The 25,884-nt window shown below is 46.1% G+C and overlaps 1 protein-coding gene across 2 annotated transcripts in view; it reads right to left on the bottom strand.

The window, feature by feature from the left end:
* Nucleotides 1-24,278, bottom strand: part of POLA2 (DNA polymerase alpha 2, accessory subunit) — a 146,616-nt gene extending 122,338 nt beyond the window's left edge. Inside the window, exons 1-3 of one of the 2 annotated variants that reach the window (XM_082270916.1) lie at nt 24,082-24,278; nt 8,786-8,921; nt 2,379-2,503 (exon numbers count right to left, since the gene is read on the bottom strand). In XM_082270916.1, coding sequence (XP_082127042.1) covers nt 2,379-2,503; nt 8,786-8,867 — 207 coding nt within the window. In that variant the 5' untranslated portion in view covers nt 8,868-8,921; nt 24,082-24,278. The remainder of the gene's footprint in view (nt 1-2,378; nt 2,504-8,785; nt 8,922-24,081) is intronic. The other variant, XM_082270917.1, reaches the window with a different exon arrangement.
* Between the last annotated feature and the right edge of the window lie 1,606 nt (nt 24,279-25,884).

The following is a 25,884-nucleotide window of genomic DNA, read 5'->3' as shown; positions in this document are numbered from 1 at the left end:
AATATAGGTTTTTTTCCCTCATAGTTCCACTTCAAATATTAATCTTAGCTGTTAAATAGTAATCTTTATATTTGGTCCAACATTGTATCCGTTAGTACTTTATATAATAAAACAGGTGTTAAAAATTGTTGTTTTTTTCTTTGCTAGAATCCCCAAGGGATAAAGCCAATGGGTGACTAAACTCAACAATGTCCAATCAACAAGAATATCAGTGTTAAGTGAACTAACCCTTTAAATAATGTTTATTGCACGTCTTCATCAAATGTTTTTAAACCATTTGAAGCCCCTGAACATGTGGGTGTTACAAAAGAAATATTGAAAAGTTTCAGTGTTTAGCGCTGTAGGATTAAATTATTTCACCGCTGTACAGAGAGAACGTGCTACAAAAAAGGCTGCGATTCATGCAATGTCTAACTTACAGAAAATATAAACCAAAGAAAACAAAGACACAAGTCATTATAGTTAATCTAAAAGCTAAAAAATTTCAAAACTGTTATTACAGCACAGAAACATAAATAAAACCCCATACAAGTTATATAAATGTATAACACATGCCAACCAGGAAAAATACAGGAATGATAGAAGCAGGTAAAAGGGATCACTCTAGTCTAAAAAAACCACAACTTTAACCCCAAAAATAAGGGGGGAAAAAATGTATGTATGTATATACGTATGTATGCATGTATGTATGTATGTGTGTATGTTTATATGTATGTATATATACACACACACACACATATATTTACACGTGGATATGCATCACCTTCACAGGAGCTCTCCTGCTCACTATGCCTACATAACTACACCACAAATCTTCTGGTTTATACCCTCCTCCTCTCCCCTTCATCTAGTTACAGAAAGCATTATATTTAGTGCAAAGAATAGAAGCCATTTTGTGAATGAATGAGGTGAACAGTAAATCTCACAGCTAACACTAGTGTCTGCCAGAATACGAGGTGTGACATTTTAATTTCAAGAATGGACCATAAACAAAAATAATCTTTTCCTCTGAACAGATTCCTGCATTCTGTTCACATTTGCATCTGTCCTTTGCATTTTTGGCTGCCCACTTCCTGCGTCATCGTGGAATACCATTCAAAAACACTTGATTTCTTCATGGAATGTTCATTAGGGATGTATTACATACACACACATATATCTATATCTATCTATCTATCTATCTATATATACACACACACATACACACACTGTATATATATATATTAGATATCGATCTAGAGATACTGTATACTGTATATAAAATATAAATGGAAGCGCCATCTAGTGGGTAGTTTGTTACAAATGTTATAACTCACAATAAATACATATCTGGTCAAATGCAAAATCTGCATAGTGTCCCGGTCCCGCAGATGACAGAAAATCACGACCGCTGGAGGAGCTCACAGGGCTGGAGGAGATGTATAGGCGGTCCACCTCGAAGCGGACATAATTTCTGCCCTATACCCAAAGGGGTCCTGAAACTTTTCCTCCAGCCCTGTGAGCACCTCCAGCAACCATGATTTTCTATCATTAACGGGACACTAAGCAGATTTTGCATTTGACCAGATATGTGCTTAATGTGAGTTATAACATTTCTTCTTTTTCCAAATAGAACATTTTTAATAAACTGCCCACTATATGATACTCTTCCCTTTCTATACACACACAGAAGCGTTGGGGAAAATTGCATGCAATGCAATTCAGACAGGAATCACACAAGCATTCCTGTTCAAGTCACATGCCAATCTTTGCACTGCGGTTTGCACCCATTTTTTTTGTAAAGACGCAAATCGCACCGCAAAGTATCAGTGAGTACTTGACCGAAAGTATCGGTACTCATACTCGCCGACAAAAAAACAGTATCGCTGCAACCCTAATGTTCACAAAGCCTGTAGTAACAGAGCTACAGTTTCACATGCACTTTTACCAATTTTAATGCAAAATTTTATGTTAATCCAATGCTCCAGATTTCTGTCACTCATTTCCTGTCAACAGAACAACGCACACACATCATTTCTTATTTCATCTACTACTCTGTAAAAGTAAACTGGTCTGCGACCCGGGCAAATGCAAGTTAGAACATGTCCGAATACGCTTTAGTGTGAATGGCTGTGTTACTCCCCACCATAGTGCTACACCGTGGGCATTCCGGGAATTAAATTGCCACACGTCGTAAAGATAACATCTGCAGCATTCCAAGCCACCAACCAGGTGAATCTGGCAAGGCACATAACCTTCTGTGAACAACCCTAATTGAAAAAAGTTAATTTTCCTGGAGTTCCACTTTAATTAGGCTGCCCCACCAACCGCTAGAAAGACAGAGATAAAACCCTTGAGAGGTAAATAGGCACACCCCTCACCACAGCATCACAGCTCACCTCATGCTCCAATAGATTTAGATTGCTGACTGTAAGATGTTCTAAGTGCCGCGTCGCACTGAAGGCCATCCATTCATTGACAATCTCCTCCCCATTGAGTCGATGAACAGAGCACAGTTCTACCACTACATACACAAAAAAGAACAGAAAATCAGTTTCTGTAAAAGCCATTTTATCTTAAATATACATTGCACAATTTTATTCATTACAAATTTATCTAACATTTTAGTTCTCCTTAAAGTGGTTGTGGAGCCTCAAGGTTTTTCCACTTTAATGCATTCTATGCATCAAGGTGAAAAGCCTTCTGTACTGCAGCTCCACTCAGACCCCCCCTTTTCCTTACCTGAGCCTGATCTGATCCCGCGATGTGCATGAATGGCTCCGGCCGCTGTCTCTCTCCTCATTGGACAGATTGATAGCAGCAGGAGCCATTGACTCCCATTGCTGTCAATCAAATCCAGTGACACGGGAGCGGGGGGTGGGGCCAAATCGCGCTGTCTGTGTCAATGGACGCAGCAGTGGGACTTTGGAGCAAGCCCACATGGGTGCCCTCAGGGAAAGCGGCTTTCTGTGAAGGCCCCCGATGAAGAGGAGGGGCCTTGAGCACCAGCTAGGCACCCCGGAAGAGCAGGATCGGGTAAGTATAGGCATGTTTATTTTTATTTAAAAAAAAAAAAACGGAGGGTTTAAAAACCCTTTAAATTCTCAGCTTCATACTATGAACATGAAATATAAGTGTCAGCATGGCAATAAAGTATTTTTATACATGACTCCAGACAAATTTGCGTCAGCAGCTCTATTCACTCGGTCAGCAGCTCAGACAGTTTGGTCAGACAGCAGCTGCCTAAATTTTTGGCCCCGACCCGGCCGCGTACCTGCGGATGATGAAACATCTGCCCCCCCTCCCCAAAGGACATCCCTGCCCCAGTCACTAACCCCCAGAAGGCAAGTAACCGGCTCAAAACCCCCTGTTGTGCAACCCAGTCAGCAACAACCACATCCAACCCCCCTCCCCCTTTTGAAGCATGTGGTAAAGCCAGCTCCTACCTCACCCGGAGATGGGGGGGGGGGGGGATTATGGGTTGGGGGGGCCAAAAAAACTACCATGACTGTTTAGAGCATGGGTGTCCAACCTGTGGCCCTACAGCTGTTGAGGAACTTCAAGTCCCATGAGGCATTGCAAGGCTGACAGTTGCAAACATGACTCCCAATGGCAGAGGCGTGATGGTGCTTGTAGTTCTGCAACAGCTGGAGAGCCACAGGTTGGACATCCATGGTTTAGAGGGACCACCAAGGGAGAGGGGGGACACTACTTATCACCCCATGGAACTAGGTGGGCACCACTCCAGGCAGACCACTGCACCATCTTGGAATGGGGGTGCTGTGGGCCAGAGGCACGCTGCGACACAGGTCATGGATCAGGGCTATGCGTCCTCGCGAGGCGTTTAACTCGCCATCCACCACCTGTCCAGTGGGGCTATGTCGCGGCCAACCTAGCGCGGAGCTAAGGTCGGGTCATGCTCGTTGGCCAGACTGGGAAGACTGTAAGGATCTAGGATATTCAGTGCGTCGCCCAGTCCGGCAGTTGATTGTAGTTCCCACAGGAACCAAATTGATTGTAGTTCTCACAGGAACAGAAAATAATAAAAAGAAGAAACAATTCTGTTTAAATAGGAAAAAATGTCAGGGCCAGAGATCCCAGCAAGGAACTAGGTCCTGACTAGGCAGAAAAAAAACTGAAGTCCTATAGCAGGAAGTCAATTTTTTTCCGCCTAGTGTCCTATTCCTATGAAGTGCAGCATAACCCAAGGGTCAAAGAAGATATGGAGCTGTGTCCATCAATAAATAAAGTTATTATCTATTAACTTGATTTCCAGAAATATTCCAGGACGGCTCGAGAGATAGGCCCCTCCCACCTAGCACAGGAAACATGATCCACATTAGTTTAAATACAGGTGAGAGCGAGAGACTCTCAGTAATAACAAATATTTGAAGGCAAAGCTAATTTCATACCTACCAACGAATACTACAACCAGTATAATAGGACGGGAAGCAGTGCTGTCCTGGAAGATTCCTGGAAATCAAGTAACAAGTAATAACTTTTCCCCAGTCATCTTCCAGGACGGCTTAATGAGAGTAACATTATAGAAACCTTACCTGCTAGGGAGAAAGACCACAGCCTGAAGCACTTTTCTCCCAAAAGCCTGGTCGTTCGCGGATAAAAGACCCAGATGGTAATGCTTGACGAATGTCTGGAAACTCGACTGGGTGACTGCTTTGCAGAATTGGATTGGGGTAGCACTTGCCCTTTTAGCCCAGGACGTAGCCAGGGCCCTGGTGGAATGGGCTCTAAGATTTTGGGTAGCTTGAAGCCAGCAGTTGCATAAGACTCAAGGATTGTCGCCCTTATCCATCTAGCAATGGTAGTTTTAGAAACCGCTAAACCTTTTTTTGTGCCCCAAGTATAGAAGGAATAGATTAGGGTACTTTCCTCCATTCCTTGCGCTCAATGTAACATAATAAGCACCGCCTTATGTTAATTTTTTGGAAAATCTTCTTCCCTAGGGTCGCTAGCTTGCCCACAAAACAATGGGATAATGATCTCCTGTGACCAATGAAAGTCCGTCAACACTTTGGGAAGAAAGCCCGAGTCCAGCGATAGAATTACTCTATTGGGCAGAATGGAGCAGTATGGCTCCGCTATGGACATCGCTTGTAGTTCGCTGACTCTTCCTGCCGTGACCAGCACCACTAAGAGCACTGTCTTATAGGTTAATACTTAACATACTTTCCTCTAACGGTTCAAACGGCTGTTTCGAGAAACTCTGAAGGACCATAAACAAACCCCACAGGGGAATTTTATTGGACTGCAGCGCTTTACTTCTTGAGACGGCCTTGATGAATCTTCTTATTAGAGTATGTTCTGCCAATCTGATATCTAGTAAATTGGACAATGCTATCACTTGTACACTCAAAGTATTGGGGGTTAACACTAGGTCAGATCCATTTTGCAGAAAGTCCAAAACCACTGGAATAAAATGGTCCAAAAATCCTGTTATTGTCCTTCTGCCAAAAGCAGAATTTCTTCTAAAATGTATTATAGATTAAATTTGTTGATTTCTTCCTGCTGTTTAAACACTTAACGACCAGCCACGTAGACCTACGTTGGTTGACTTTAAGTGGTTGTACCAGGGTGATGCCTCTAGCTAGCACCCTAGTACCGTTTTTCTAGAGCTGGCGGTCAGCTTTCCGGTAGCAACGACCAATGCGGCTCGGGAGCTGCTCGATAGTTACCCCAGCGAGCGGGAGGGGATGCTCTGCCTGGGTGTCCCGTCCCACTGGGAGACCCGAGCAACCAGCCGGCGCATCCCCCGGCTGGATGGAGTCCCAATCAAAGCCGGATGCGGCTTCGATCGGGTCTCCGATGACGTAACCCGGAGGCGGCGTCCATGACGTCACATCCGGGTTACTCGGCTGCTAAAGGCGCCGGATTTAAAAAGTGAATATATTCAAAAATGCAGTTTTCGGGGTTTTGAAGTGTAGTCTAGGGTCCCTCCATAAAGAGTACCCGTCACTGCCTATTGCTGTCACAAGGGATGTTTACATTTCTTGTGACAGCAATAAAAGTGATCAGTTTTTTTTTTTTAAACCTGTGTAAAATAATAAAAAAAAAAAAAAAAAAAAAAACAAACTTTGGCTCTCTTTCTTCGAACTCCAAAGTATCGTATATAACCTTGAGTAAATATAGTCTTGTCTCCCCAGATGGGAACAGAAAATTTTGCACCCGACTTTTTCTTCCCTTACTTCTTCAGCGCTAGAATCTTCACTGGAGTTGCCCTCCAGCTGTTCCAGCACCCCCTGTCCTATGATCGGCACGGATGCATGGGCCCGTGGTGCCGCGCTAGCGTATGAAGTACTGGGCTGAGGCACGTCCGAAGGACCTGGCTCTTGCAGAGACGATCTAAAAGACTTGAAAGATTTTTAAACATAGAGCAAATTTCTTTTTTAGTTAGAGCATCAATGCAGTCTTGCACTTGCAAAAGCACTTTTTTTCCCCAGGCGGAAGACAACTTTTGTTTGCATGGGGCACATTTCTTTTGGGAATCTTTCCCATCTTTATCTCCGTGTCTCTTGCCCTGCAAGACACCAGCGAACACTGAGCAGTAAAGAAATTGCCAAGTGCAAAAAGCCAAACACCACAAAGGAGAGAGGAAGATAACCAGTGACCCCCACACCTTTGCAAACTAAAACAGTGTACATGACCAGAGCTACAACTAGTGCCCCTCCACCAGTGTTCGGTAACAGAACTGATGACCCTCCATCACTCGCTTACCTTAGGGCCAGGATCTGCATGCGTCCCCCAATCTACCTCCTCCGCATCAGCCATCTCCATTGATGTGCAGGGAGTCTGGACTTGCAGCGTCCTTTAAGTGCCTGGAACGTCCGCTGCCACCGGCACTTTGTCCGTCCCTGAAGGTTCCAGACTGGCCCTGTGGATTTGGGAGCCGGTCCAGTTCTGCAGCATCTGTCCTCTCTTTTGTGGCCGCTTACCTCGGCCGCCAGGTTTCCCAGACGCTGGAGGCCCAAAACCAAAATGGCCAAAATGACACTTCCGCCGCAACAGTGCCGCTGCGTCAATTAAGCTCCACTCCTCAAGGTTGAAAATTACCCGGCTCCAGCTTTACATGCCCCTCCACCAAGACTCCCACGCTGCCAGCAACCGTGATCATTTCAGAGAGAACAACGGTCTACTGTGTTTACAACAGCTGACCATTGTTCTCTGTCAGCAGAGAGCGATTGAAGGTGGCCAGTGGCAATCGGTGCCGCCGGTCTGAGGATCAGCATCTCCGCTGCCTTGTGGGAGCGGGAGCATGCTCACCCCCAGGACTGCTCCCGCGAGCCGACGTACCCATACGCTGATTCGCGCAGTCGAGCCAGCCTGCCGCAGTATATCTGTGGCGGGCAGTCAGCAAGCGGGTAAACGAACGTGGATTGTGTTTCCTGTGCTAGGTGGGAGAAGCCTACCTCTCAATAAGCCCTCCTGGAAGGTGACTGGGGAAAACAGGTTTATTAAAACTGCATTGTATTCTATCTGTATGCCTGATGAGCTATTGATTAGCAGAATATGAAACTGCTCATGATAAAAGACGCACCAACTCATCTGTTGGACCTAGGATGCTGTACTGAGCTAGTTGTAGAACAGAACTGGTAACAATGTCACTCTTATGGTTAAATTTGGGAAATTCAGTTCTGTCACTGCTTTACTAAGGATCAAGCACCATGGATCTCATGTATTTTGACCAACATCATACATTATAAAAATGTCAATAAAAACAAATTGTATTAAAAAAGCTAGCAACACCCACATCATCTGCTGCATTTCATCCAACTGACTTCTTTCAGGATTGCCCATTGATGTTTATTATCCTCATTAGAACATCCTGTACTCTTAAAGTACATTTCCATACTTTAAAACAAAAGGATTGCATTTAGAATAAGCGAGGATTAAAAGTAAGAATTTAAGAGTTAGGCCGGCAATACACAGCAGGAATCGATTGAGAGTCGAACCGTTAATGGGCAGGCTGAATGTACTGGGCAGGCTGAATATACCAAGTTGATCGATCAACTTAGGTAAAACAAGCCTGCCGGATTCTCTTGCGATTATCATTAGCTGCTTCTATAGCCGCTAGCAACAATCACTGTCTTTTCCTGGCGGGGACGGATTCCCCCGTTGGAAGAAGACAATTGCCCATTCCCCCGTCAGCGCTATCTGTGTTGATGGGGAATTGTGCAAATTTCTTTACTGCAACCAGGAAATTCACACCGTGTATGGCCTGCCTTAATGTATAAGAGATAAAGATATATATATATATATATATATATATATATATATATATATATATATATATATATATATATATATATATATATATATATATATATATATATATATATATATATATTTTATATGAAGATGCTATTATTTTTTAGCCTTTTCTTTTTGTGACATTGCTTTGAGGTTACAGCTAACAATCAGGTGGGGTTGAATGTCCAGGAGTGAGGTCTGCAGTATTGTGCAGAGTCCATGACAGCAACTCATATGGGGAAAAGAAGTGCATAGTGCAATTAGAATTGAAAAGGACACAGTGAAAAAGCGAAAAGTGACAGAAACTACCCAAATACAAGCATACGACCAACATATAAATATGCATTATGTGCTTTTGATAACTGCCTGTGGTGTACAGGTGGAGAGAGACAGAAAGGGTTGAGAAGAGCACACAGCTGTGAGACTACTAAAGATAGAGACCTGCTATTTTTTGGAACAGTGAAAAACAGAGAAATGCAAAATTACAGACTGAATTTAATCTTTCATATACGTTATGTAGCTTTATAACTTTGATTCTTACATTTATCGGGGACTTCATCATCTTCAAAATCAACTCCAAAGACCATCAGCTCATCTTGTATACTCTTCACAGACACAGGCATGATGCCACACTACTGACCTAGGTGAGATGTTAGTTCTTGTGTCCACAAAGAAGCCTAAACCCCAAAGAAAAGAAGTGCAGCTGTCAGTTGACAATTAGAGCTGTCGAACAGCAGACTACATAGGCCAGTCTGCAAACCGTCACAGAAACAACCTTACTTATCAAAATGAAAACAGATATAGCTTCATTAGCTTTAAAGTGGAACTAAAATCCCCAATACTTAAAGCAGAGTTCCACTGGCTGTTGTGTTTATTAAAAGTCAGCAGCTAAAAGTGTAGCTGCTGACTTTTAATAAACACATACTCACTCATCTGTCCCATGTTCCAGCGATGCGGCCGGGGAGAGCCTCGGTTCTCTCCGTCTTCTCCCCGCGGTGCCGGCATCACTACTGTGGGCACCCGGCTGTGACAGCTTACGGCTTCACAGCCGGGCGCGAGTTGCGCTGCGCGTCATGACTGGCCAGGCAATCTTTTGGGACCTGTGACGTGTCCCAGAAGATTGCCGGGAGGGAGGGGGGATAGGAGAACTTATGCCCAAGCCGCCTAGGCAGCCCGAGCGGAAGTGGGAGCGGGTACCTGTCAAAACTAGGTAACCGCTCCCCCCCAGGGGTCAGGACCACTTAAAGCGGAAGTTCCACTTTTCAGTGAAACTCTGCTTTAACTTTGTTTCAACTGGTCAGTGCCTTTAAGCGCCCTCGCCGGCATCTTCTCCCCAGCTTCTTCAATGTGCAAATCTTTGTCCATCTTTATTCACCAGTGTTATTATAATTTAATATCATTAAAAATGTATTTTTTTCATCTAAATCTATAGCTGCTGTAAAATTCTAAAACTATCAACAAATTCAAAGCATTTTGGCAAACTTGAGACATTCTGTACAGCAAATGTGTACAGGAAGCCCACAGAAAATGGGATTTTTGACTTAACGTAAAATCCATTTCTCTGATGTTCACTGATGGACACAGCTCCTGATTCCTCTTAACCATTGGGTTATACTGCCCCCTAAAGGAGTAGGACACTAGGCAGGAAAAAGCTTGACTACGCCTATGGCCAGTCCCAGGGGGTATATACCTACTCTCAGCTATAGGTACTCAGTTTTGTTACAAGCAGTGTCAGAGGAAAGCCAACTAGGGGTGGGTGCTGTGTCCATCAATGAACATCAGAGAAATGGATTTTACAGTAAGTAAAAAATCCCATTTTCGCTTTCGTTCATTGACAGGCAAAGCTCCCGATTCTACTTAACCCCCCCCCCCCCATCATATGTCTTCCACGTATGATGGTCGATCTCCCTAGAGGCAGATTTCCAAGCTCTTAACAGCGTAGGAATCACAGATTCAAACAAACCTCCACCCTTCAGCACCTGGCGTTCAACAGCCAAGCCGATAAAGCCAGCAACCATATAGCAGGATGGAAGATCGGTCCTTGGGACAGCAGATCCTCCCTGAGAGGAAGTCCCCAAGGAGCATCGGCGACCAGCCGTACCAAATTAGCATACCAAGACCAGCGAGACCAGTCTGGAGCCACTAGAATAACCGGAATCCCTTCTGCCTGAATCCTGCACAGGAGTCGTTGCAGAAGTTTGCGATGGCTGGAACAAATCTGAATACCAGTCAGCTCACCTTAGAATGCCAGCTACTTACCGAGCAGCCAGAACACTTCTTGTGCCCCCTTGGTGATTGACAGAACACGGCCTTGGTATTCTCTGATTGAATTCGTACCGGACACCCCTAAAGAGGATTGTCCAATGAGCCAGACAAAGTCTGCTCGCTCAGAGTTCCAGCACACTAATCGTCAGTCTGGGCTCTGACAGAGTCCAGACCCCTGAGCACGTCTGTGCTGATGACGCCTCCCCACCTGGACAAGAGCGAAGCCACCTCTAAAGACCGTGGATCCTTGACCCATTTCACCAGAATCTCTTCAGCAGAGATCTTGTGTGGAACTGTGCAAACAAACCGCCTTAAGGGTGGACACCATCAGGCCCAGCACACGCCCAGAGGGATGATCGTCTGCTAAACAACAGAAGCTGAATTGCCTCCTGCAATGTCTGGAGTTTTTCCCAAGGAAAAAACACTCTGGCTGAGGCCAAGTCCAGAGTCAGACCCAGATAGGCCATTTTTAGTGGACAGAACCAAAGCAGATTCCTGAATGTTCATGATTCCATCGAACTCCCTCAGTTCGCAGAGCAATCTCCAGTAGTCCATCAGAGCATTCCTAGACTCCGCTCGCAGAAGATGATCATCCAGGTACCCCAGTACTGCGATCCCCCCCCACTGACTCAAACAATGCCAGCATCAGGGCCACCACTCCTGTGAAGATCCTGTGAAAGAGGTGCGGAGGGGAGACCAAAGGCCAGCACAACAAACAGATAATGCTTCTCGCCCACTGCAAAAACGGAGGAAGCGCTGGTGACCAGCACATATTAGAATGTACAGGTAGGCGTCCTTGATGTCGAAAGTGAGAAGAAATCCCTCTGATGTAGGAACGCCACTACCATGTGAATGAACTCCATGTGGAACTTCTCTCCATTTTTCAAGTTTCACGCATTGACACAAACAGTGCATCCACCAGCTCCTAATTAGGTGTGGCTAGAGGAGCAGAGGAATCATTCACACTAACTGAGCACTCACGGTGCGTGGGCTATGACGCGGCCGACATAGCGCAAAGCTGTGGTCTGCATGCGCTCACTGGCTGGACTTGGGGGACCTTAAGGATCTATATTATCCAGTTCGTCGCCCTGTCTGGCACTTGATTGTAGTTCTCTCACAGGAACAAAATTCAATTTTAAAAAGGAAAAATTACCAGGACCAGAGATTCCAGCAAGGAACTAGGTTCTTACTTTTGATCCCCAATCTTGAGACCCTGAGAGATGAAGACGCCGCATAGGAGCCGAGGAGAATGGCCCACATCTACGATGGGGCTCCTTGCCCTTGGTAGCCTATGGAAGAAGAGTACTCTTCCCCCCCCCCTATGAGACCCTTAATGTCATCCAAGCAAGCTCCAAACAGGCGACCCCCTACAAGAGGGAGATCAGATAAGGCCTTCTTAGAAGTCTAGTCTGCAGACCAGCATTTCAACCAGACAACGCCGAAGGACCACTGCTGATACAGACAGCCTAGAAATCAAAGGAGCTGCATCCAAAGGAGGCATCAAAGACAGGGGGAAGCCATTCTCCCTCCAGGTCCCCGCGGTAAAAGCTTAGCCCATTCTGTTAGAGTTCGGAACACCAGGGCTATAGTAATTACAGGCCTAATTGCCGAACCAGCCACAGCACACATAGCCAGAGCATCTGCCCTCTTATTAGCTGGACTTGTAAAGGTCGGGGACTCCTCAACCGAGATGAAGGTAACTCAATTTGACCTGGAAACCGGCGAGTCCACTACAGGTGGGACCGTCCAACTTTTAAGCAGTAAAGCCTCTTAAGGATACCACAAACAAAAAACGCCTAGCAACCACTGCGTTTTGAACAACCCCACTGTTTGGGACAATGATGTCAAGGTAAGCGGAAAGAGGAGCACCCTCGCCGCTTTGGAGGGCCTGTGGGTGCAAAAAGGAGCCGATGCCTCTGACACGGCATCAGCCGCAATTCCTGACTAGGCAGAAAAAAACTGAGTGCCTATAGCTGAGAGTGGGTGTATACCCCCTGGGACTGCCCATAGGTGTAGTCAAGCTTTTTCCTGCCTAGTGTCCTACTCCTATAGGGGGCATTATAACCCAATGGTTAAGAAGAATCAGAAGCTATGTCCGTCAATGAACGAAAGAGAAATGTCCCAATTACTTCTGAGTCAGTTTATGTCTGCAGAAAGAACAGAGAAGGTCCATGTCCTTTTACGTTTTGGTGGATATAAACGGCTACAAACTTAACTGAAGACAGATGCGTAAACTGAATTGAATTGTATACTTTATTTTAAAAATGAAACAAACCGATTTCTATTAATAAAAAAAAAAAAAAAAGTATTAGAGGGTTATACCCTAGGTCAGTTTTTTTTTGTGCCATTTTCCTTCACTTCTTGTCCCATAGCCATAGCCAAAAAGGTGAGTGAGTGAAAAGAAAAAAGTGAGAAGAAATCCCTCCAAAGTGAGAATCCCAATTTTAAACCAAGGCTGTTTTTTTACTTGTGGAATGTAAGTGCATTTTATATTCTTTTAAATAAAGTAGCCCATACGGTATGACACTTTTGGAGTTTCTTCACCTTTATACCAATCTTCATGGCTGTTGTTATGGTTGTCCTGGAAAGGACTGGCAGGAGTTTGGAAACATAGGAAGACCCCCCAACCATTAGTGGGAACCTGAAACTGCAGAACCCCTCCATCCACACTACCCCTTATAGGGTAACTATTAAGCTCGTTAGACCTTTCTAGTGACAGAAGGTCCACATCATCTGGTAAGTGTCCCTAATAAGGTGGTGGGTACCACAGAGGGATTCTTCACTGAAGTGTCTGGCGGCGGAACATGAACTGTACTTTAAGGAATCCTTCAGTGTCTATATTCACATGGACTTTATTATCTTTATTTTCAATTACTAATTTTTTTTACATCACTTACATCATGTTTATGTGACTGTTTATGATTTGTCACAATATTTATTGTTTATTCACTTACTAGCGAGACTATTTGAATATTCGGATTTGCACTATGGTTATATCACATGGTTAGTTGCTGCTGTTATTCAGGTATTACTGACTTTAACGTGGTTTCCAAATAGATTGTGCTAGAATTTCTGTAGATCAGAAGGCAGGCCCTGTGGCACAGCAGTGCTACTCACAGGGTATAGTGAATACAAGTCACAGAATTCAAGGAGGTAAATGTGTGGGATCTTCACAAACTAAGTTTACAAACTTCAAGATCATTTAGAAAAATAGAAGTAGGCTAAAAATAATTAATATATAATGAGAAAGTTAATAAATGATTTTACATTTTACCATAGATACACTTTAAGCGGGCCATGCACTGTGACTATACAATGTGATTGTACAATCTTTCTTTAAATTTACCAAATGGATGTCAAATGAGCACAAGCCTTAAAGTGGAGTTCCACCCATTTTTGGAACTTTAGATCTATGTAATCCCCTTTAAAATGGCTTTTACCAATGGAAACTTTTTTTTTTTTTTTTTTTTGCTAGTAAATACCTTAATTTCGGCTTTATTCCTCCTCTCCTCACTTCCTGGTCCGATCGGCGATGACGTCATTCGGCGATCCGCAGTGTCTGCTGGGATGTATTCTATTCCAGAAATCTCGCAGTAGCTGTATCTGTACTGAGCCGTGCCTGCCCCGCCTCCGCCCCGCCTCCGCCTCGCCTCCTCTAATTGAGTTGCATTGTATGAATGTATTAAGGCTGTTCTCTGCCCCGCCTCCTCTCATTGAGTTGCATTGTATGAATGTATTAAGGCTGTTCTTTTCCCCGCCTCTGCCCCGCCTCCTCTCATTGATTTGTAAGAGGAGGCGGGGCGGAGGCGGGGCAGAGAACGGCCTTAATACATTCATACAATGCAACTCAATGAGAGGAGGCGGGGCGGAGGCGGGGCAGGCACGGCTCAGTACAGATACAGCTACTCCGAGATTTCTGGAATTGAATACATCCCAGCAGACACTGCGGATCGCCGAATGACGTCATCGCCGATCGGACCAGGAAGTGAGGAGAGGAGCAATAATGCCGAAATTAAGGTACTTACTAGCAAAAAAAAAAAAAAAAAAAGTTTCCATTGGTAAAAGCCGTTTTAAAGGGGATTACATACAGCTATGTATTCCAACCTATTAAAAATGGGTGGAACTCCGCTTTAACAATCCATTCAATTTGTATCAAATCAGGCAGTTCACTACTAGTTGATGGCAGATGTAAAAGAAGATTGTTTAGTGCAGGGTTTCTCAACCTTCTTTCAGTCAAGGCACCCTCTAAAAATGATGGACAATCTCAAGGCGCCCCATTCTAAAACGTAAAATCAATTCTAAGAGTTTTACATAATGCAGCAACATCCACACACATAGAACACCCAATGTTCTAAGAGGGAATTTATTCTTCCAAAGCAAGTACACTTTTGCAAACTAGTACTGACTAGTACTCCAATGTTTCTCTTACTCAGTTTTTCGCCATCATTCAGCTAATGTGACCCCAACGCTGATGGAGAGGGCCGGGAGAGGGGGGTACAAGGATGCTGTGCAGGTGGCTGACATGCTCCATACCAACCGAAGATGCCATTGGTCATTAGGACGCCAGCAGCTAGAAGGTTGTAATGGTGCATAATGAAATCCTGTGGCTTTTTGTAACTGAAAGACAGGCTTCATCCACACGCTGGCTTGTACACAATTTTTGGGTAATTTTTAGGCATTCTGCCAAGGCACCCCTGAAGAAATCTCAAGGCACCCTTGGTTGAAAAAGGCTGGTATAGTGTACGGTAAGCCTTACACCTGTGCTCTCCTTTCTGAGATGCCATTGCAGTCAGATGACAGGAAAGTGTCAGCTGGAAGTATGCCAAGCTCTGATCCCAGTTATCTGGACAAGAACACAGACACAACACATTAGCCATATACCAATAAGCCATAACTTTATGACCACACACCCCCTTCAGCCCTGACCGATTGAGGCATGGACTCCAATCTGCACCTCTGAAGGTATGCTGTGGTATCCGATAGCAAGCCACTAGTAGCAGATCTTTTAAACTAGAATTATAGACTAAACCCCTGTCAGGTTGGGGTTTTTTTTTCCCATCTGGGTTTCACTGTGGAGCTTTCCCTTCACGTCCTCTCAGGTAGTAAAAGGAAACCCCTAAAATGAAAGTGGTTCTAAAAGCAGGTTTTTCATCTTCATTCATTCTCTGTATTAGAGTAAAAAAAAACCTTCTGCATGCAGCGCCTACCCCCCTTTATACTTTCCTGAGCCGGATCTTGATCCAGTGCTGTGCCCAAGAGCAGAGGCTTTCTCCCTCTGCCTCAAACAGCAGTGGAAGCCAATGGCTCCTGCTGCTGTCAATCACAGACAAAGAGGAGGGACACACAGGGCGTGGCTCAGGAGCAAGCATGCACGCGTGCCCCCATAGCAAGCGGCTTACTGTGGGGTTGCGTGGCAGGGGGGAGGAGCCAAGAGCACCAGCCTGGGACCTAAGAAGAGGAGGATCCGGCTGCTTTGTGCAAAACAATTACATAAAGCAGAAAAGTATAATATGTTTGTTAATTTAACCACTTGATCTCCAGACGATTTACCCCCCTTCATGACCAGGCCATTTTTTGCGATACAGCACTGTGTTACTTTAGTTGGGGCTCGACAAATCCCAGGCGCCAGGTCGCCATTGCAACTAGAAAATTTGGCCTTGCACCTGGGCTGTGGTCAGCCCCACTGGCTAGCAAGGGGGTGGCACATCATTGCAAGGCTGCTGGCAGGAACATATGTTTTCTTATGCTGGTGGTGGGGAGGGGCGCTGTGAAGCTGGGTTAAAGGAGGAGAGCGGAGGGACTGTGAAGGGTGGGTTAAGGCAGATGCGGGTTGTAGGAGGGGCAGGGGAGGAGCAGAGCTGTCAGGAGCGGAGCACCTAGCAGGAAGCGTCCCCTGTGGGACTCCCTCCTCCTTCCCACTGGTGCAGATCTAGGTGGAGTTGTCCGGGGAGACTCCCTGGAGCAAGAACCAGCGTCTGTGAACAGGCTCACCAATGGACCCAAGCCAGACAGCACCTCGCAGGGTTTCCCCTGGGCGTTCCATTTCCCCCCCTGGACAGGCTTCGACTGTGGCTCTGGGAAGCCCGAGAGCCCGCTACCCCCTGGACAGCTGGTGTGGCCACCTATTAGTGCTCATCAATGCTGCCCTATCAAGGTAGCCACATCAGTGCAGCCTCATCAGTGCCCCAACAGTGCAGCCTCATCAGTGCCACCTAATCGCCACACATTAATGAAGGAAAAAAAAAAATTTAAAAATGTTATAACCGAAATTAAGAAAAAAATTTTTTTTTCCATGTATTTAGCAAAAAAATAAAAAAAAAAACCCAGTGATGATTAAATATCATCAGAACAAAGCTCTGTCTCAAAAAAAATTATAAAAATGTCATATGAATAGTGTTGCATGACTGCGTAATTGCCACTCAAAGTGCAACAGTGCTAAAAGCTGAACACTGGCCTGGGCAGAAAGATGATGGAAGTAACGAGTAGGCAAAAGGTTAAAAAAAATTGTCTTTTAACTTTAGCTGGATCCTAGATTTAAAGTAAATTTGTCAAGCCCTGCTTTAACTGACAATTGCACGGTCATGCGACGCTGTACCCAAATACATTTTTCTTTTTTACATAATTTTTTTTAAACTAGTAATGGCGGCGATTAGTGACTTATAGCAGGACTGCTATACTGCAGCGGACATTCGGACACTGACACTTTTTTGAGGACCAGTACTAAAGAATTTGCACTGTCCCTGAACTAAAGACAGGCTGGAAAGGGGTTAACATCAGGGGTGATTAAAGGGTTAACTGTGCGCCTAGCCAGTGTTTTTTCTAAACTGTGAGAGGGAAGACATGGATCCATGTCCCTGGTCTGCAGAGACACAGAATCCATGCCTTTCCTCCTGTCGGAACGGCAATCTGCCTTGTTTACATAGGCAGGCTGCCATTCTACCTCTCTGCTTGGACATCAAATACACAGTACCCGGTGTTCTGTCGATACCTCCAATGGCCAAAATATCTAACCACGTCTCTTCCGGTGACACTCCAGCATCAATATTGGTAGATTTCTACGAGTTGGTGTTTTAACGGAACACTGGCAGTGTATACACTACAGTACATGCTATAATGAGTGGACATTCTTAATCTGCCCGCTACTAACCAAGAACATTGCCCCCTCCAAGGTGGTGACAAGTTTTTCCTCCTTACCCGTTGTTCTGTCAAAACAGCCAACTGTTCGTGTACCATAGTGTATACGCTGCTGGTATTCTGTGAAAAGACCAACTCGTCAAAATCTCCAATTGTTGCTGCTGGAGAGTCACCGGAAGTGACTTGGTTAGAGATTTTAGGGAGTTGGGAGTTTACGTCAGAACACCGGGTCACTTAAATATATGTGATTCAGTGCACAGGTGCCGCCCTATAGTAAGTAAAACTGCTATAGGGCAGACAGGAAGTGGATAAATAAAATAAAAAAATCACTTTGGAATCCCTTGGGCCCCCCCAGGTCATCAGAACTTCATTGGTCCCCACATTGGTCCCATCTACAGTATCTCACAAAAGTGAGTACACCCCTCAAATTTTTGTAAATATTTTATTATATCATTTCAGGTGACAACACTGAAGAAATGACACTTTGCTACAATGTAAAGTAGTGAGTGCACAGCTTGTATAACAGTGTAAATTTGCTGTCCCCTCAAAAAAACTCAACACACAGCCATTAATGTTTAAACCGCTGGCAACAAAAGTGAGTACACCCCTAAATGAACATGTCCAAATCAAGCTCAATTAGCCATTCTCCCTCCCCAGTGTCATGTGACTCATTAGTGTTACAAGCAGTGGCGGCTGGTGCTCAAACTTTTTTTTTGGGGGGGGGGGGGGGGCGCAAACAGAAAAAATCGAATAGGCAGTGCTTTGTGGCAAAAAAACGCGGCAAAAAATTGCGTGACTTTGAGGTCACAAAAGTGTGAAAGGGGCCTTCAGTAATCAAAGTATAGTGTGCCCCCATTCAATGCAGAGTTACTATAGCGTGCCCCCATTCAATGCAGAGTTACTACAGCGTGCCCCCATTCAATGCAGAGTTACTACAGCGTGCCCCCATTCAATGCAGAGTTACTACAGCGTGTCCCCATTCAATGCAGAGTTACTACAGCGTGCCCCCATTCAATACAGTGACCAGCGTGTCCCCATCAATGCAGTGACCAGCGTGTCCCCATCAATGCAGTGACCAGCGTGTCCCCATCAATGCAGTGACCAGCGTGCCCCCATCAATGCAGTGACCAGCGTGCCCCCAGAAAATGACTTTTTCCCCCAAATAATTTTAAAATAGATAGAACAGGGGCATACACCAAAAACAGGCAGGTGTACACTTGTAGCTGCCACCCTGTCGCAGTATAGTGGTTAATTTAATTACCAATGGTATTTGTATTATGCAGCATGAGGGGGTTAATGTATTGCCACTGCTGGTCACTGATGAATTAGTGACCGACCAGTGGCAGTTAATTAAACCCTTTGTGCTGCATTAGTGCAACCAGTATCAGTGTTAATTAACACTGGTTGCACTAATGCAGCACAAAGGGGTTAATTAACTGCCACTGGTCAGTCACTAATTCATCAGTGACCAGCAGTGGCAATACATTAACCCCCTCATGCTGCATAATACTAATACCATTGGTAAGCTCGCCTCAGCGTCCCTCCCCCCCCTGCCTCAGCGTCCCTCACAATCCCAATGCAATCTCCTTACTCTCAGCTCCAGTAGTCCTGTGTCCTTCCTTTCAAAAAACCCGCCTCTGGCCGGCGGCCCGCCTCCCGGTGATGACACTACTGCTACGATCTGTGCATGAATGAACTAACACACCAGGCGGGCGGGCGAGCGAGCGGTCGCTAATAACTATAACTATGGGAGCGCTTCACTTCCCTGTCAGCGGAGATACATGCCTGACAGGGAAGTGAAGCACTCACATAGTTACAGCTATTAGGGGCCGCTCGCCCGCCCGGTGTGTTAATTCATTCATGCACAGATCGTAGTAGCAGTGACATCACCGGGAGGCGGGTCGCCGGCCAGAGGTGGGTTTTTTGAAACCTGCGCTGCGCCCGTGGCGGCCATCTTTAGTATCGGCATATTTAACCCATTTTCGGCCGAAATGGAATAAGCACTTTTTCGGCCGAAAATTTCGGTGGCCGAAATTACGGTGCATCACTAGTCCACATCAATGCAGTGACCAGCACGCCCCCATCAATGCAGTGACCAGCACGCCCCCATCAATGCAGTGACCAGCACGCCCCCATCAATGCAACTGACCAACACGCCCCCATCAATGCAACTGACCAACACGCCCCCATCAATGCAGTGACCAACACGCCCCCATCAATGCAGTGACCAACACGTCCCCATCAATGCAGTGACCAACACGTCCCCATCAATGCAGTGACCAACACGTCCCCATCAATGCAGTGACCAACACGTCCCCATCAATGCAGTGACCAGCATGTCCCCATCAATGCAGTGACCAGCATGTCCCCATCAATGCAGTGACCAGCATGTCCCCATCAATGCAGTGACCAGCATGTCCCCATCAGTGGCGGCCTGCGGCAGAGGAGACTGTGAGTAGCGGCTTCTTCACTTACCTGCTCCTGGCTGAGACGTCTCGCGGCTGCTCCTCCTCACTGAGTCTGACGGCGGGCGAGAACCAGTGGTGGCCGGCGGCAGAGGAGACTGAGTAGCGGCTTCTTCACTTACCTGCTCCTGGCTGAGACGTCTCGCGGCTGCTCCCCCTCCCTGAGTCGGACGGCGGGCGGGAACCAGGAAGGTGAGTGCGTCAGAGTGACTGACGCACGCACCACCCCCACGACGACGTCAGACGGGAGTCCTGAATGATTGGTCCAGGCTGGAGTCTGGACCAATCACAGGACTAGGAGTGTAGAAGTGGGTAGTGTCGGGGCGCATTGCTCTGCGCCCCGATGACAACCAGAGTGGCTGCCAATCGGCACCTCTGTCCTTGAAGATGCTGATAGATGCTGATTGGGGGGGCGGTGCCCCTGCGCCCCCTTTAGACCGGCCGACACTGGTTACAAGGTCTCAGGTTTGAATGGGGAGCATGGGTGTTAAATTTGGTGTTATTGCTCTCACTCTCTCATACTGGTCACTGGAAGTTCAACATGGCACCTCATGGCAAAGAACTCTCTGAGGATCTGAAAAAAGAATTGTTGCTCTACATAAAGATGGCCTAGGCTATAAGATTGCAAAGACCCTGAAACTGATCTGCAGCACGGTGATCAAGATCATACAGCGGTTTAACAGGACAGGTTGCACTCAGAACAGGTCTCGCCATGGTCGACCAAAGAAGTTGAGTGCACATGCTCAGTGACATATCCAGAGGTTGTCTTTAGGAAATAGACATATGAGTGCTGCCAGCATTGCTGCAGCGGTTGAAGGGGTGGAGGGTCAGCCTGTCAGTGCTAAGACCACACGTTGCACACTGCATCAAATTGGTCTGCATGGCTGTCGTCCCAGAAGGAAGTCTCTTCTAACGATGATGCACAAGAAAGCCCGCAAACAGTTTGCTGAAGACAAGCAGACTAAGGACACTGATTACTGGAACCATGTCCTGTGGTCTAATGAAAACAAGATAAACTTATTTGGTTCAGATGGTGTCAAGCATGTGTGGCGGCAACCAGGTGAGGAGTATGGTGGTGGGAGTGTCATGGTCTAGTGCTGCCAGCACTGGGCAGCTATAGTTCATTGAGGGAACCATGAATGCCAACATGTACTGTGACATACTGAAGGAGAGCATGATCCACTCCCTTCGGAGATTGGGCCGCAGGGCAGTATTCCAACATGATAACCACCCCAAACACACCTCCAAGATGACCACTGCCTTGCTAAAGAAGCTGAGGGTAAAGGTGATGGACTGGCCAAGCATGTCTCCAGACCTAAACCCTATTTAGCATCTGTAGGGCATCCTCAAACGGAAGGTGGAGGAGCGTAAGGTCTCTATCCACCAGCTCCATAATGTAGTCATGGAGGAGTGGAAGAGGACTCCAGTGCCAACCTGTGAAGCTCTGGTGAACTCCATGCCCAAGGGGGTTCAGGCGGTGCTGGAAAATAATGGCGGCCACACAAAATATTGACACTTTGGGGTCAATTTGTACATTTTCACTTAGGGGTGTACTTACTTTTGTTGCCAACAGTTTAGACATTAATGGCTGTGATGAGTTATTTTGAGGGGACAGCAAATTTACACTGTTATACAAGCTGTACATTCACTACTTTACATCGTAGCAAAGTGTCATTTCTTCAGTGTTATCACATGAAAAGTTATAATAAAATATTTAAAAAAATGTGAGGGGTGTACTCACTTTTCTGAGATACTGTATATAAATTATACTTCTTTTCACACCACTTTTATTTAAGATTCAGATATTAGGCCTCTTACACATAAAACTCCCATTTGAGCATCTACTTTTTCAGTCTTTTTTTTTTTATGTATTTGCGCGTAAACTTTTTCACGTATATGCGTTCGCGCATTCTTGGGTTCCTTTCCCCTTTTTCACGCAAATGCACAAAAACGTATTCTCACGTTCTACATTGTAAAAAAGTGTCATTTCTTCATTTTGTCACATTAAAAGCTATAATAAAATATTTACAAAAATGTGAGGGGTGTACTCACTTTTGTGAGATACTGTATTACTTTTCTGGAGATAACCCAATATTTAGAATTTTCTTTTACTTTTAATAATGGTAAACCTGCTGAACAAGACCAATGCCATCAGGGAATACAGCTTCCATGAAGTGGTGTACTTCGTCACCAACAATGTTTAGGTAGGGGGTGTGTATCAGGTAACACCCACATGAATGGCAGGACCAAGGCTTCCCAGCAGAACATTGTCCAAAGCATCACACTGCCTTCTTCCCATAGTGCATCCTGGTGGCATCTCTTCCTCAGGTAAGTGACACCCCTGCCCAGGGCAGCGGATGGGGAGGGGGGGGGGTAACACCAGTCCTCCTGTAGGGGGCCCAGACAGCAGGGAGAACCAGTGTGGTAGGGCAAATACATAACAATAGGAATCCAGAGGGTTGGCCGCTCAGGTGGAAATAGTCCCAACAAAGTCGGGTGCATGTCAGATCCGTAATCTCAGTAACATGGCACACACAAAGCGAAGGACCGCACTCCGGCTTGAAGGAATGAATGGGTTTATTAACAGCTGAGCTTAGACTTCCATAAAACATCACAATCGTTGACGCGTTTCACAAAATCAAATTCGCTTAATCATAACCATGAATTACAGAACCATGCCCTGTGCGGCTCTCTGCAGCAGCTGAAAGCTGGCTTCTCTCCCTCCAACCAGCTTTTAGCTGCTGCAGGGAGATACACAGACACAGGGCATCGTTCTGTAACACAGATCCCCCTCGCTGTTCTCCCAACATCTGATTTCTCTCTGTCTGCCTTTGCCCCCCTCTCACAGTACTGCTGGCTTCCCTGTTCCACAGGCTACTGCGGGTACCGGGGGATGTGTCAGGATGGAGAGCATTGGAAGGGGCCAGTAAATATGTAAAGCCCCGTACACACGTACCGATCGTCGGCCGAACGATCGGCCGTCTTTTGTCCGAGGGCTGTCTTGTCTGTTGAAAAGTGCAAAAGACTGCACACGAATTTTGTCGGCCAACAACAGCCGACTGCAGAAGTGATGTCATGTGATGGTTAACTTTCCTTGTCTTTTTTCTTCTCTGAGCATGCCCAGTCTTGCAAATCTGCTGTCTGTCGGCCGAATTCTGTATTGACTGGCGAACAATCGGCCGCTCTGGTGTCGGCATACAAAAATTTTAATGCTTGCACCACAGATTCTGTCCAGCCGAAAGTGCGCTGTCGGCTGTCGGAAGCATCATACTAACAAGCCGAAAATCGGCCGACAATCTGCACGTGTGTACGGGCCTTTAGTTACCCGCCTCTTCCTTTTCTGAATGAACACGGTGAGTGATCAGTACCGATCACTCATAACTGAAGCATAGTGAATGTGTTTACTATGTTTCAGTTTATGCACAGTTTAGATATTTTCGGGGACGGGTGAGCCCTGTCATATAGTCTGTACGGGGGCCCTGTGATTTCTAACAGCAGCCCTACCCCTGCCATCCACATGATGTAAAATAAAATGTGATTAATCAGACCAGGCCACCGTCTTCCATTGCTCCATGGTCCAGGTCTGATGCTCACATACCTATTGTAGATGTGATTGGTTGTGGACACGAGTCAGTGGCTACACAACCCCATATACAGCAAACTGCAATGCTGATTGTTTCTGGTTTTAAGGCGTTTACTTGCTCCCTAATATATCCCAAAGGCTTTGAGATCCCAATGTAATGAGAGAATGAATGTTATACATGTAACCTGTCAGTGGTCATAGAGTTATGGCTAATCCATGCACAATTCACACTTCTCTGATACTCCACTAGGAGGAGTTCTCCTTTATAGGACAGCCAGGCCCCTCACACAGATGTCCGCCCTCCTCACCTATCTGAGCAGTGCGGAGACCCCCCACCAACCACACAATACATGCAGCCCCCCCACATACACCCAGCAGGCAGTGACACACCTCTGGATAAGACCCGCTTGCTGACCTTAGAAGTTCTCCAACCCCAGACCGATATAGAACAGGCGATATCCTCTAGCTGCGCACATACATGACACAATACGACACCCGCCAATGTCCGCTCTCAGTGAATGAAACTTCCCGCGCTCTATGGGATGGCGCACTGTGCAACTCCGACCTGTGTCCCGACAGTCAGCCAATCACAGACCCGTACACGGTGCTCTGGAAGATGACGTAAGGCAGCAGTCACGTGATGCGAGCCTCTCGGGGACAGTGAGGGAGGAATAGCCGGGGTACTAGGTTAAGCAGTGAGCGGATTAATAGAGGCAGAAGATGGCGGGAAGTGTAAAGATGTGACTGAGTGTTAATGCTCCCCACATAGGGAGATATTACAGAGGGTGTGTGACTGTCCCCGGCCTCTGTATATGTATAGGGAGGGAGGGATGGCAGACTGCTGTGCCTCCTCAGGTAGGTTGGGTCATTTCTGGTGCAGAGAGCTGGGTAGGTCCCTCTGGAAGAGCACAGGTCTTCAGTACAATGGTTGTCTATGTACTATGTTCACTGCAATAGAGCTCCTGGGTGCAGTACAGACAAATACACACTGGAGGAGATTTAGGCCCCTTTCATGCTTCTGTGACTTGAAAGTTGAGCAAATCTTACTAGACTTGAGGCAATGTCTGGGTAATCTTGAGGTCTATGGACCTCAAGATGGACCAAACTAGTGCAGGGACTATGAAATCGCACAGATATGAACACTACTTATTGAAAACCATGGTATATGACTTGTCATGCGACTTTGCGGTCGCAGGACAAAAAGTGTGAAAGGGGCCTTACTAAAACTAGAGAGTGCAAACTCTGGTGCTGCTCTGCATATAAACCAATCAGCTTCCAGGTTTTATTATCAAAGCTTAAATAACCCCCTTCACAACTGCCCTATAGCGGTTTTACTGCTACAGGGTGGCCGCTGTGCGCCGGATCATTTGTGTGTGTGTGTGTGTATATAATTATATATATATATATATATATATATACATGATCCTGCACTGCTGCAGAGCCACAAGCAGCTTGCTCCCGCTGTGATTATGCACAGCTGGAACTGATCGGGTACCCCTGACTCTTATGTCCGCCGGTGTTCCATGAGAATTACCTACCCCATGAGAAAAACCTACCCTCGTCACTTCCGGTGCACGGCGGTGTGTGTAACGCGGTGGTTACATTAAAACAGCTGTGCTGCAATATGAGTCATCTCCACTCCTATCCCTGTCACTTCCCTCATCTCGGCTAGTAAATATAAAAGCGTCGGCTGGTGTATGAAAAGATAAATCATGGAGCCGAGAGCTGCTTTTATATTTACTAGCCAAGATCAGGGAAGTGACAGGGAAAGGGGCGGAGATGACTCATATTGCAGCACAGCTGTTTTAATGTAACCGCCGCGTGGGTAGGTTTTTTTTCACGGAACACCGTGATCATTTCATACTAGTGCGCATGCGCACTAGTCAGCTCCTCAGCTGTTCCATTACGTATCCGGGGCTGTGAGCATGCGCACTGCTGCGCTGCTCAGCTGTTCCTGGCCGGAAGTGACGAGGGTAGGTTTTTATCACGGGGTAGGTAATTCTCATGGAACACCGGTGTAACGTTAAAAAACCATACCCCGTGGAGAAACCATACCCTCGTCACTTCCGGGCTGAAACAGCTGAGCAGCGCAGCAGTGCGCATGCTCAGAGCCCCGGATACGTGATTGAACATTAAAGAATTAGACAAGTGCGCATGCTCGGTGGGCATGAAATTCTCACGGCACTGTGTCTA

Source organism: Pelophylax lessonae (genome assembly GCF_965119305.1).
Source record: "Pelophylax lessonae genome assembly, chromosome: 10".
Lineage (NCBI taxonomy): Eukaryota > Metazoa > Chordata > Amphibia > Anura > Ranidae > Pelophylax > Pelophylax lessonae.
The sequence above is the reverse complement of the archived record's forward strand: the minus strand, read 5'-3'. Positions and strand labels throughout refer to the sequence as shown.